The sequence below is a fragment of the Penicillium manginii genome (genome assembly GCF_028828005.1).
Source record: "Penicillium manginii strain IBT 31320 chromosome Unknown utg000008l:1.0-3226943.0:1.0-3228205.0, whole genome shotgun sequence".
NCBI classification, from domain to species: Eukaryota; Fungi; Ascomycota; class Eurotiomycetes; order Eurotiales; family Aspergillaceae; genus Penicillium; species Penicillium manginii.
The window spans coordinates 332,937-344,943 of record NW_026643109.1 but is presented as its reverse complement, the minus strand read 5'-3'; the positions used below and the strand labels follow the sequence as shown (position 1 = coordinate 344,943).

Genomic DNA, 12,007 nt, shown 5'->3' with positions numbered 1-12,007 from the left:
CGCCGCCCAATTAGGAGAACCTTCTCTTAGGAAGTGAAATGATATCATCTACATCCATGGATGCCAATTATTTATTGTCCTTCTTTTTTCTTCTTCCATATTCCGAATTTCTCGTTTCCCTGCCTACTATTCCGTACATGACTCCACCGCACCTGAGGTCAAGGTTATAACTATTATCTACTCCTTTTCCGTTATAAGACGAGGAGAAAGCGGCACAAAACAGAGAGTGTGTATCTGTCTAGAATACCATCCATGTAGCACGGGTTATATTCGGTAGATATGACTCAAATCTGAAAAGCTAGTCACGGTTAGACTCAACTTGAAGGGTGAATGTGAGAGCATATTTCATGACGCTGGTACTTAGTGAAGCAGCCTATAACTGACATTAAGTTCACTCAATATTTTGCTAAACGAGTCCTTTTCGTCAATATTATTCGCATTAATCTTGTGAAAGCATTTGCAATTTGAATCACTCCATTTTATGCATGGTAGTGCTCGCCAAGGTCTAGAGAACTGCGGGGTCTTGCGCCCTCTTTGCACCGAGGTCTGCATCCTCAGTTCGGCGCTCGGAATTCCTGCTCACCCGGACACGAATAGGAGTTGCAGAGCGTCCCAAGGATTGCCTGTCCAGGTGTTTGAAACAATGACTCGCAACGTTGCGGGGTAGGTGGAAGCCTAGACAAACATGTATAAATAGACCGGACTGGACTAATTTTTAGTTGTGGTTATATGGCCAGAAAGTATTTGACCATTCAAGTTTCAACTTATCTTCGCAGGCATAATAGCATCATAGCTGAGCTTTAAAGTAGACTCAGATCAACTGTGAACCACTCCAGGGCTAGAAATAGCACAGACGTCAAAATGGCACCAAAGATGATGAAAGCCGCCGTCTTGAAAGAGGTATCATCCATACTAGTTATCTTCCGAGCCTTTTGAAACAGCATCAAATTCCCATCCATCACTGGCCGTCCCAGAAAGCCCAACTCACAGCCCTCGAAAAAAAAAGAAAAAGAAACCTCCACTAACAACCCCAGCACGGCAAACCCCTCGTAATAGAACAAGTCCCCGTCCCAACCCCAGAAGGCCGCCACGTCCTCGTCCGCGTCCTCGCCGCTTCCCTCTGCCACTCAGACCTAACAATAATCCAAGGCAAAGTCGCCGCCAGCGCCAGCACCCCTCTAATCCTAGGCCACGAAGCCGTAGTCGAGATCGAAGCCCTAGGCCCCGAAGCCGCCAAATACGGCCTGAAGGTCGGCGATCGGGTCGGCGCACCACTATGGCAAGACTGGTGTCTCGATTGCCACGAGTGCAAAGCCGTCGGGACGGAGTTCTGTGCTCAGCTGAAGATGCGCGGTGTTACTTCTCCGGGCTTCTTTGCTGAGTATACGACCATGGACGCGGCGAGTGCGGTCGTTATCCCGCGCGATAGTCCCGCGACGGCGGCGCAGCTTTCGCCGATCTTTTGCGCGGGTATTACGGTTTGGGACGCGCTTACACGGGCTGAGTTGAGGCCTGGAGAGACCGTTGCGATTGTGGGTGTTGGGGGGGCTAGGTGAGATTGCGACCAAGTATGCGCAGGCGTTTGGGGCGAAGGTTATTGCTATTGATGTGCATGATGGGCAGTTGGAGAGTGTTAAGGCTGGGGGTAGTGCGGATGAGATTTTGAATACGCGGGACCTCGAGGCGACGGAGGTTATTGCGAGGATTCGAGAGTTGAATAGTGGTAGAGGAGTTGATGCGGCGGTTGTTACGTCTGGGTCGAAGGCGGCGTATTTGACTGCCTTGTCTATTCTCTCGCCGTTGGGAAGATTGATGGCTGTTGGGATTCCCCTTGAAGAAGTCCCCATTAATCCTACGGTGATTGCACTTCGGGCTCTCAAGTATGTTATTGTTTGGCGCTGTGACGAGGGAGAGTTTCATCGCTGACTTGTGGTTGATATAGGATCATCGGGGCTAAAGTTCCAGGCCAAATTGGTACAGCGGCTTGTGTTGAATTCTCCCAGCGGAAGGGAATCTATCCCAAGGTTAACCCGAGAAAGTTTCAGCTGGAGGATATCAATGAGATGATTGATCTGATGGGCGCTGGGAAGGTGGAGGAGGGCAGAATGGTTATACAATTCTCCTGATGCTGCGTTATGTTCAAGTTGCTTGGTTGTGGATGGATGTATAAGAGATGAGGCTAGGCGTACTAGTATGAGTCAATGTGGAGGGGTATTGCAGAGATTATGAATTCATTTACTTGATTATGAGATGAAGAATTTGAATTGCCAGACATTTCCTGACTATATGCATTGTTGAAGAAGGATAAGCTCGAGCATGCATTGTAGAACACCAATCAACGCCAAACACCCCGCCTGTTGATCACCAATATGAAAGACAAGGAGGCAGGGCATTCCCATTTAAAAGCGAATCTCATAACTTCCCGCACGAGTCATATAGCGCACCCACTTCACAGAGCTGTAATCGCTCTTTTCGAAGACCTTCAGGTAACGCACCAGCAGACCGGACGAAGTAAACATGAGAATGCTAAAGGAAAGGCTGATAGGAGGCCGACTCCAGGCCTTCTGATGGGTCATTGAAGTCAGGGTCGCCTCAGCGTTGAGGACAAACTCGCTCTGGCCCGAGAAACGAGGGATCTTCCATACGATGTTGTTATGTTCGGGCTCATACTTCGCTCGACCTTGGCTCGTCCGCTCAGTAGTCTTGGCCGTATTCAATGGGGTAGGAATGCGAATGACTACATTCGAAGCGAATAGCTTCGAGCTGTAATTCGCCTTGATCGCAACACTGTACTCGACTTTAGTCGTGCCGATCTCTCGCACAATCGGCTGCACCTTGAAGGGGAGGTTGACATTCTCCGTCGCGCGGTACCGCATCAGCTCGAACTCGCCGTCCGGCGGCACGAAAGAGATGATACGATCCGAGTCGAAGCGGCCCAGCTTCACGCACTGGTGGAACTGACAATCTTCCAATGTGACGGAGCCTGCAGCGGCACGCGTGGCCTTGCCCCCGGGTCCGCTGATCCCACCATTTTTACTACCCTTGCCGCCAGAGGAGTCACCGTTGTCGAGGAGGAGTCGGTCGTTGAGCCCGAATTTGCACTCTGGGGTACCGGTCAGGTAGGCGCGCATGACGATCTGGCCGTTGACGTCGGCGCGGAGAACGGTGCCGGTCGCGGACATCAGGAGGTTGACGTCTTCGATCACGTCGACGAAGGCTTCGTTCTTGCGGTATTTGATGTCGGAACGACGCCATGAGAGGGCTCCGGTCGCTTGCATGGTGATTCGACTGGAGTCTGTGGGCGAGTTCGCGATCGCGGACTTGACCCCTTCTGTTGTAATGTACATCTTCAACGTGTCTGTCTCGGTGTTTTGCGGGTATCCAAAGTCGAGAATTTCTGAAGACGCAAGCACAAGCTTATTAGTATATACAAGCATTACTTCGAAGAGGTCAATTCAATCAATGCTTACCATCGAGCAATTCGTAAATCAACACGAAGTTGTTCTTAACGGCCTCTTCGTCAAACTTGCCGAAGTAGCTCTTGCCCAGCAGGATGAGCCGGTAGAGGAACTCAAAAACGAGCGCGGCATTGGCGTTGCTCTTGGTCACAGCGACCAGGTAGATATTCTCGTGCTTGACATGGCTGAAGGTCGTGGAGCCCAGGGTCAGAATCGGGGAGCGGACCTGCGGGTTGGAGATGACCTGGATGCGAAAGATGTCGGCCAGACGCGGGCGACAATCGGAGCGGAAGGCGCGGAATATGAGATTCTCGCCCTTCTGGTTGAATACTAGGATGCCCGATAGCATGATGGTGGTGGAGGGCTCATCTCGCGGTTGAGAGGGAGTTAAAGGAGCTCAACGGGGGGGGATGTGGGGGGTCGATCGACACCGCCTGTGGATATCTTGAGCCATGTGGAAGTGGAAGTATGTGAGTATGTGAGTATTTAGATTTCAAGTACAAGTATGGAGTATTTGAATTGTTATTATCGAATATTAATACTGAATATTAAATTATTTTTAATTTTAATTATTCAGGTGGCCCTCTCCCACGAATTGGTATTGTTGAACGGGTTCGATATAGACAGACAGCCCCGTTGCTGGATTGCACCAGCAAATCTGATAAAATATGGTGACGAAATTAAACATAGAAAAAGAAAGAAAAAGAAATATGTGAAAATCACAGGAAGCAAACCCCCCAGCAGCAGAAGGTAGGTTGGTGGATGCAAGATCGAATATGGTAAGGGGTCATAGTCACTTTGTCCGGAGACAAGGACAAGACGAGAAAAGAAAGAGGGTAGAGAAGGGGAGGACAACTGCTGGGGTGTGTGGGATATCATGCAAAGACCCGGGTCAGATCAACAGAAATTACAAAGATATACAGCAAGAGAAAGGAGAAAGGGGTCAAGTGCCTCAACTCAATTCCCAACACCAGTGCTGGGCCTGGTATTCGGCAAGGAGGGGGCCTCGCTGGGCACGATTCCAACCTTGGGATCAGGAATCTGGATATCGATCGACATGTATGCCGTTCGTCGTAGGCTCCAAATGTGTACACCGTCCTTGGCACCGACTTCGCGATTCCAGTTCTGAAGCCAGGACTCCACCTGCTGCAGTTCGCCCTTGACCCCGGGGGCGTTCAAGTCGTCCCAAACCCAGCCGGTCAAGAGACCAATGACCCCATCCACCCAGTTGCGCAGGCTATAGGGGTCGAATGCCTTGACAACGCCATTGTTGACTGTCGAGACGATTTGGCGGAACTCCTGCTCCGATAGTAACGGGTCCAAGATCTCTGGGTATAGGTTTGAGAATGTCGGTGCCAGGTCTCCTTTGACCATCCAATCGCGTCGAATACGAATGACTCGCGTTGTGAGGTATTCTGGCGAACCGATCGGGACATGGGGGTTGAAATGAGGATAACAGGGGTGGGCGGGACCCCAGGCCAGTTCCTCGGCGACATCTGCCGGAGCCTGTTGACCTGTATTGGAGGGGACAGTGGCGATTTGGGATTGCGACCGTAAGGAGGTTTGGGACTGGACATGTCGGGGTTGTTGAGCATCTCGGCGTGTTCCATCGGAAGCCAAATGGACCTCCTCCGGAGGCCGCAGATTCTCTATATCCCGGGCCGCACTGCCTGCAAATGCTGCGGCCATCTCTGTCGGGGACAGGTGTTCACTCTTCCGATGGCGAGGAGGTAAAGCGATACTCGTACGGCCACTCTCGGTCTCGCCTTGGCTGCGCTCGACGAGAAGACTGGACGGGGAGGGGGAGGGAGTGAGGCGACTGCGTCGGCGCTCGGGAACGCTGAGTAGAGGAGACTGGGGGCCGAGAGGAAGATTTTCGTCGGATTGGTATGGAGGAATAGAGATTGGAGTAATTCTCGGGACGTGATTGACGGGGTTGGCGAGACGAACGGCGGGTGGACGAAGAATTGAAGGGAAGGACGAAGACGAGGGGCCGGGGACGCACTGGCGCTGCCACTCGGACTTGTTCTTCCCAAGGTTGGACTTGCGTGAGAACAACCGGTTCTGTTCAACCACGTCCCCAGGATCCCGGGTCCAAGAACCTTTGAAGGACGCCGTTTTGAAGGGAATGTGGGTATGATTCCACGGGTCAGAGCTCGTCAGAGCTCGTCAGAGCTCATCCCCAGATCTGGAGCTGTTCGTGGGTTGTGGGTGTAGGTTATGTGGGTGTACCTATATCAAGGTAGGTGATATCTGATGCGATTGAGGTCACTGAGATCAAGGGAAAATAGAAATGAAGGAAGGACTGGAAGCTAGATCAGGAATGATTGAAGACTGAAGAGTGAACGAAAGACAAAAAGGGCCCCGAGCCGAAAAAACGAGGCGAAAATCCTTCCAGGCGGTAGTTGGCTATACCTTCACGTATACTCCGTACCTTTCAACACCAAGGCTATACCTATACAAATAAAGGAGTATCTCCACCATGGCGTGGGAAATGGGATTTATGACTTTATCTGTCCATCTCCAAACTCAGACTAACTCAAATAACTCCCCAACGGCCTGCGTTTGCCCCGGTTTCACCGTTATTAATATTAATTGGCCTCCCTTGTTTCACCTCGCCTCGCCTCATCTCATCTCATCGGGTACAAGTGGGCCAATCCCACTAGTTGACCCAGGGAACTGGTTCTGGTTCGTCTGCAGCTGCGCCTTGACTGTGGGTAATGGAGTACGGAGTATGGAGAAAAGCACTCGCGTCTGTCAGATAGACTAGTCGACGCCCTTGGTCCAGCACAGGCCACTACGATCAACGCCCCTTTCAAGGCCCTAGTGTCCAGTTCACTAGGATGTGTCTATTAAAATACGCATATGTGCATATCTGCATACTATCTGCAAATATCATCTATCGAACCCTACAGGCAGCGGGGAGTTCATTGTATTCCTTCAAGTTCAAGCTGGATACCGGCCCAGTCTGCTAGCGGTCTTGGCCCATAAATCGGAAACCTCCATATCCCACCAAAGTGAAAGGTGCCCAGTAGAATGGACTCGTCCAATCCAACTGGCTGAGAATCATCCTCAAAGTCAAAACAAGAAACTCGGCATCGGGCACAAACTCAGCTGCAATCTCGGCCGCACCCTCAGATCCTCCTTGCTCCTGTGAAGTTTCCCACGGTTCTACCATTTCATCAAGCAACACACTAGCCCGATCTACATCCATGTTCAAAAGTTCCAGCTGTGCCTGTCTGAATAGCTCTCCCACTGCTTGCTCCGGATGACTCTTCAGTCGTCGATAAAACAATGTCATCAAAAACATGGAGCCGAAGTCGCTCACTTTCCACAACGACCCCATATAGGCCTGGCAGCCTGTACTTAAAACGACGTGCGAGAACCCTAAAACTTCACTGCCAATCGTCGCTTTTCCAAACCCACTCAAACACGCGGCAAAAACAAGAAGATTCACGCTGCTTCGGGTCGCAGACATATCAACGACGCGGAAATCCTGGCCATGCCCAATGGATATGGACGAAAGCAACGGATTACGATGATTGATATCTCCATGTGTCCCAACATGCATGACTCGAGATCCACCCTCTACGTACTTTTGGAAATCTTTCCTCGAGAGATGAGACGCTTCGATGGGCCACGTCGCAAACATCCGCGCAATGTTAACTGCTTCAATGCCCGCCATGTGTAAATTGACATCTGTGCCACCTCTTGCCACATCCAGGAGCTCTTCAGTCTCCTGCGGTGACTTCGCCAAAACAGACACGGATGGTAATGACGATTCTGATTCACGCTGGGACAGGTAATACAAGACCGTCAGGCTAGGCACCTGTGAAACAGCCGCATGCATGATCAAGGGCTTCCCATCGAAAGGGAGAATCGAGAATGGAAATGCAGTTAGAGGGTCCGATACGGAAAAAATGACATGGGACTTTGATCGGATAGTCTCCGTGAAAGGCAGTAGCAAAATATGCGAGATGGTCTTGGTCAGCTCGTTTATTGTTGTCTTGCGACTTTCCTCCTCTTCTCCTGCGTACCCCGTCATTTCTCGCAGAATCTGCATGGTTAGCATGACAGGTCGACGTATGTCAACATTTCGAGTCGGTCCTTGGATCGATTGTTGAATGCCCTCCCTGGTGATCGCAAATGCAACAACCCCACGAGGTCCAAACGTAGCTTCTACTACGACCGCATTTTCATCAATGCTTTCATAAAGCCGTTGTGGCTGAATGATAGAGTTGACTGTCTCAATGAATGTCGAGGCAGACGACAAATTGCCATCCTGTTCAAAAGTTTTGATTTCCTCCCGGAGATCAGATATTTCCTTCTCTTGCTCGGGGGTCTGACTCTTCAGAGAGCTCAGAGATCGCAGTAGTCGCCGTTTATGAACTGCCGCGGTGAGAGGAGCCACTTCGGGCGCGCCAGATATCTTTTGCGCTTCTCTTGCCTGGGATTGTAGGGACTCAAGAACCGCCCGTGCTCTACTCATCTCGACAAATAGAAGTGCATGCTCCGTCCAAGAGATATCGCCGAAATGGCCGTGGTCATATTTGGAAGCAAGCTCGATGGGGGTTTTTGAATCGTTCCAGGTAAGGCAAATTCGCGCGAGATTCAAATAGACTTCGGTTGTCCACCCAGCCATGGAGCTTCCAATCTTCGCATCCAAATCAGTCGTCTGGAATCTGCGTATGTCGATGATACTTCGCGCCTCGAGGAGCTTAGAGAAAGCGAGTTCTGCCAGTGGCCGTTTCTCCCTCATCACTGCACCGAAAAAGCCAAGTCGGAAGGAAAAGTCCAGGGCACTTTCATTCTGTTGTTCGAAGAATGTTGGAGATATGTCGCAAATGATATCGATGACTCGGCGGGCTCTGTCCAAGTCGCACCCAAACACGCAGAACGACAGCGCATTTTCTGCCACCGTAGGAAAAGTCCCCCCTAACACTGTAACCTTGCTGAAAATCATTGATGTTCCCATCAAATAGCTCGTTATCCGTCATGGAGTCCAAAATCTCGCGCGCCTTGACTGCATTGCCGACTCGTTCACAGGCAAGTATTCGATACAAGTCTCTGGTCCAGACACGTTCGAGCTTGTTCTCTGCTTGCTCAATAAATTGGCTGAGACAAGCTTCACCTTTGGTGATATCACCCTCTTCTAGCAGACGGCGATACGAGATTTCTGCTGATCCATGCGCCATCTTTGCGGCTTCGTCTGCCAGAGCCTTTTTCCACATTCCTTTGATTTTGCTGCGCGGGTAGGTGATTGAAGCGTCGAAGGTCCACGTACGATCATCTTCTTGCAATCGTTTTCGAAAATGGTGAAAACAGGGATCATTTTCGATCCAAAAGGCGAATTTCGTCTGGAAATCGTGGAAACGCTGCAGATCCTCGAGCCGTAAATAGATACTGCTGACCTTGTGACTAAAAGTCCAAAGCAGATTCGACTTGCTAGTCAACAGAGTCGACCTGTCTGTTCGACCCAACTGGTCATCGCCGTTACTTTCGATCTTCGAGTCAAGATACGCGATCACTTCATCAAGCATACCCAGCGCCTCCTCGACGAGAATCCGGCACGCATCCGAATTGAACATCTCGTGGTGGACCCATGCACGAGAAACCAGGGACTGGAATACCGGGATCACATCTCCAATAGGCTTTGCAACCTCGTACACGCATTCCCATCCCAGCAGCGCAGTATCCATGTTGGAAAACTTGAACCATTCTTGATGTGCAAAACGTAAGAAAAGAACGGCAATGAAATGGACAACTATTTCGTTTCGCGCCTCGGCACCCCATCTTCCTATGGACGATGCAGTTTCTTTCGCTTCGCGTGGATTGCCTTTCGTGATACCTATCAAAATTTGATGGGCTTTGACAATCTGTGAGTTCGTTTCATCTCGACCGAATAGCTCGATCGAGTTTTTCAACTTCAACTCTGCCTCCACCAATGTATTCAAGTGCTGGTGTGCATTTCTGCTTGGCTCATGGCGTACGGAGTTGTGTAAGCAGCAAGCCTGGCGAAGTAGAACCGCTGCCTGTCCACGTTTCGAGTTGGCCGTTTGGAAAAGGTCCAGTGCAGCATCGTAGCAATCTCGCGCTTCCGAAGAGTAAGAGAATTTCAGGTCACATTCAATAGGATCCCAAATTGACTCATCTGCAGTACCAGAAAAAGAATCCGCAACGATGATATTCAACGCGAGAGGGCTGGTAAACCCCGGACTGAGGAGACCATCCCCTTCCATCACCTTCAATTTGGCGAGACCCGCATAGTCGCCTATGCTGTCACAGGTTTGATGCATCTCTTTCATAAGCTGCGCGGAAGCAGGACTTTGGCACGCTAAATGGAGTTCAAGAATCAGCTGGCCCAAGTAGACCGCAATGCCTTTCGCTCCATTCTTCTCTGCCAAGTCGCGATATTTGATCAGGGAGGCTGAAAACGTCGACAGTGTTTCCAATATCACCGCAGAATCCTTGGTGTTTGCATTTATCCCGTTACCAGGTGACAACGGATGAATGCGACCTATTGCGTTCCGAAGTATCAAGGGAAACCCGGATACAGCGCCCAGAATCTGACAGAAGCCTTGGTCGCGAATCACACCCTGGGCCATGTATTTATTTACATTTGCCATCATCCGTTGCATGATATCGAAGGGGCCGATGATATCGCTCAACATTGTAGCATTCACTGGCCGACCCCGTTCGTGATAAAAGTGCAGGGATGGAGGGTAGCGGCGAGTATAGTCGGCAAGTAGGGAGTAGTTTGTATATCGCAGACCCCATTCCGGAGACAGTTGATCCAGAATCCCGTGTAGTTCATCAAGGCGTCTATAAGCATCTCCGAACCTGCCGATCAAGATTGCATAGATTGATGAACATCGCAAATATTCTGCGCGAGCATCCGGCTCCGCATCTGACTCGGGCTGCTCTTTCTGGATTAGGTCCCATACTGCATCTAAATCTCCTCGGTATTCTTCAGTAAAGAGTGATCTACCACAGAGATCAAGGAAGTGATCAAAATCCATCATTACATTTAGCAGCGTGGGGGAAACAACATAGTTTGCTTCTCTTCTCGGGTGACTGAACAATTGAAGAAACCCCCCCGATGTCCGCTCAAGATAAGCACTAGGCAAATGTGGGACTCTGAAGTGATTGGAGTGCCCCATCCCATCACTTCCGATAGTATCATCACCGGGGTTGTAAAGTTCGCTCGCCAAATCTTGCCCGATGTAGGTTAGAAGGGTATTAGCGGGGGTGCCTGGAGCCCCGCGATGACAGGACAAAAGGAAACAAGCAAAAAGTAGAGTAAATAGCGGCATGGCGCCCAGGACGACACTTAAACACTAATCCACACAAGGTGGTCGATCTGATCTTGGCGATTTAAGCATTGGATTCCTTTCATTATGGGCAGTGATGACTCTTCGTTCTTTTTGTATGGAGTCGGGGAGCGGCCCGAGGCACTGACCCTTGGTTCGCTTATCCTGGAGAAATACTGGCAGCCGATGATCGCTCGGCATTATACTCATGAATTACTAGAGTGAGTAATTGTTTCTCTGTCGGATATGATCAATAAATTTGACCTCGTTCTTTAGCGAAAAGGGCCTGTTTGAGCATGCATACACCACGAATGTATCAAACGCCGTATTCCGGGGCTACTCGCGTCTGTCCCCTTCCGTGGGCGTGGAGGCTGGCGAAATCATGAATATCGGCCTTGCATACCACAAAGACCGTGAACGAATCATCGTTGCAGAGAAAGGATCTAGAATCACGTTAAAAGAGTATATTGCCCCCCCCCCTTCCCTGAATAAGCTGGTCAGTATTGACTTTTAATACGCAGTCCTGAAGCATTCCTTACAGACAATATCCTCAAAACCCCGGCGGCACAGCAAAAGCTCAAGCTATGGCTCTCAGCTGCACATAGTGCCTATCTGCTGAACTTCAAGTTCGCTCGTCGGCCCAAGGTATGGCTTTTGACCGGTCTGTACCTTCTAGAAGGGACTAGGGCAATAGTATCGAATGGCCAGAGTGCGGATATCTCAGCGGGTGTCTCGTCAGCCATAATCGGTGCTCTATCAGGCGTACCTGTTGGTGGGTCAGTCAGTCTGGGCGTCGGTTCCACATGGGAGATGGCCATGGAAGTAGCCGACCCACATGTCTGGGCAGCTCAGTATCGACTTGTCGACGCGCGCTTCATCAAAATAGGAAAAGATGGTATTGATGGGGTTAAGCTGCCAGCATCAATGGGTCTATATCGCGACATCTTGTCTGTGAATACAGCCCGAGGTGCAGGCGAGAGGGAAGTCGAGCTTGGGCTCGAGACTGAGCCGGATGGACCAGTGATGGATGATCAGGATGGCCAAGAAGAGGAGGGGTATGAAAAGAGGCTAGAACAGGCAATACAGATGTTCGAAAAGGCGCCGAAGCACTTCTTGCTATAAATGATTGAGCGGAGCTCGAGGAAAGAGCATTCGAGAAATCTAGATCGCATTGCGTATGTGCTAGAAAGGTTTTCATTCAAATTATTGTTTCATTAGGAATTATGTGCATCGAACTAT

The 12,007-nt window shown here is 50.3% G+C and overlaps 5 protein-coding genes across 5 annotated transcripts; 2 read left to right on the top strand and 3 right to left on the bottom strand.

The window, feature by feature from the left end:
• Positions 1-861: 861 nt before the first annotated feature.
• On the top strand, positions 862-2,126 carry N7533_010768 (uncharacterized protein; the record flags this gene model as incomplete). The annotated part of the gene is made up of 4 exons (XM_057107418.1): positions 862-900; positions 1,035-1,532; positions 1,579-1,880; positions 1,943-2,126. The coding sequence occupies 4 exons, from the start codon at positions 862-864 to the stop codon at positions 2,124-2,126; spliced, it is 1,023 nt and encodes a 340-aa protein (XP_056954796.1).
• A 273-nt stretch (positions 2,127-2,399) lies between these two features.
• On the bottom strand, positions 2,400-3,807 carry N7533_010767 (AP-2 complex subunit mu; the record flags this gene model as incomplete). The annotated part of the gene is made up of 2 exons (XM_057107417.1): positions 2,400-3,397; positions 3,471-3,807. The coding sequence occupies 2 exons, from the start codon at positions 3,805-3,807 to the stop codon at positions 2,400-2,402; spliced, it is 1,335 nt and encodes a 444-aa protein (XP_056954795.1).
• A 608-nt stretch (positions 3,808-4,415) lies between these two features.
• N7533_010766 (ERF4 family protein) lies at positions 4,416-5,942 on the bottom strand (the record flags this gene model as incomplete). The annotated part of the gene is made up of 2 exons (XM_057107416.1): positions 4,416-5,613; positions 5,893-5,942. The coding sequence occupies 2 exons, from the start codon at positions 5,940-5,942 to the stop codon at positions 4,416-4,418; spliced, it is 1,248 nt and encodes a 415-aa protein (XP_056954794.1).
• Positions 5,943-6,429: 487 nt separating this feature from the next.
• N7533_010765 (CHAT domain-containing protein) lies at positions 6,430-10,477 on the bottom strand (the record flags this gene model as incomplete). The annotated part of the gene is made up of 2 exons (XM_057107415.1): positions 6,430-8,268; positions 8,342-10,477. 2 exons carry the CDS (start codon positions 10,475-10,477, stop codon positions 6,430-6,432), a joined length of 3,975 nt encoding a protein of 1,324 aa, XP_056954793.1.
• Positions 10,478-10,855: 378 nt separating this feature from the next.
• N7533_010764 (uncharacterized protein) lies at positions 10,856-11,890 on the top strand (the record flags this gene model as incomplete). The annotated part of the gene is made up of 3 exons (XM_057107414.1): positions 10,856-10,989; positions 11,045-11,230; positions 11,290-11,890. 3 exons carry the CDS (start codon positions 10,856-10,858, stop codon positions 11,888-11,890), a joined length of 921 nt encoding a protein of 306 aa, XP_056954792.1.
• Between the last annotated feature and the right edge of the window lie 117 nt (positions 11,891-12,007).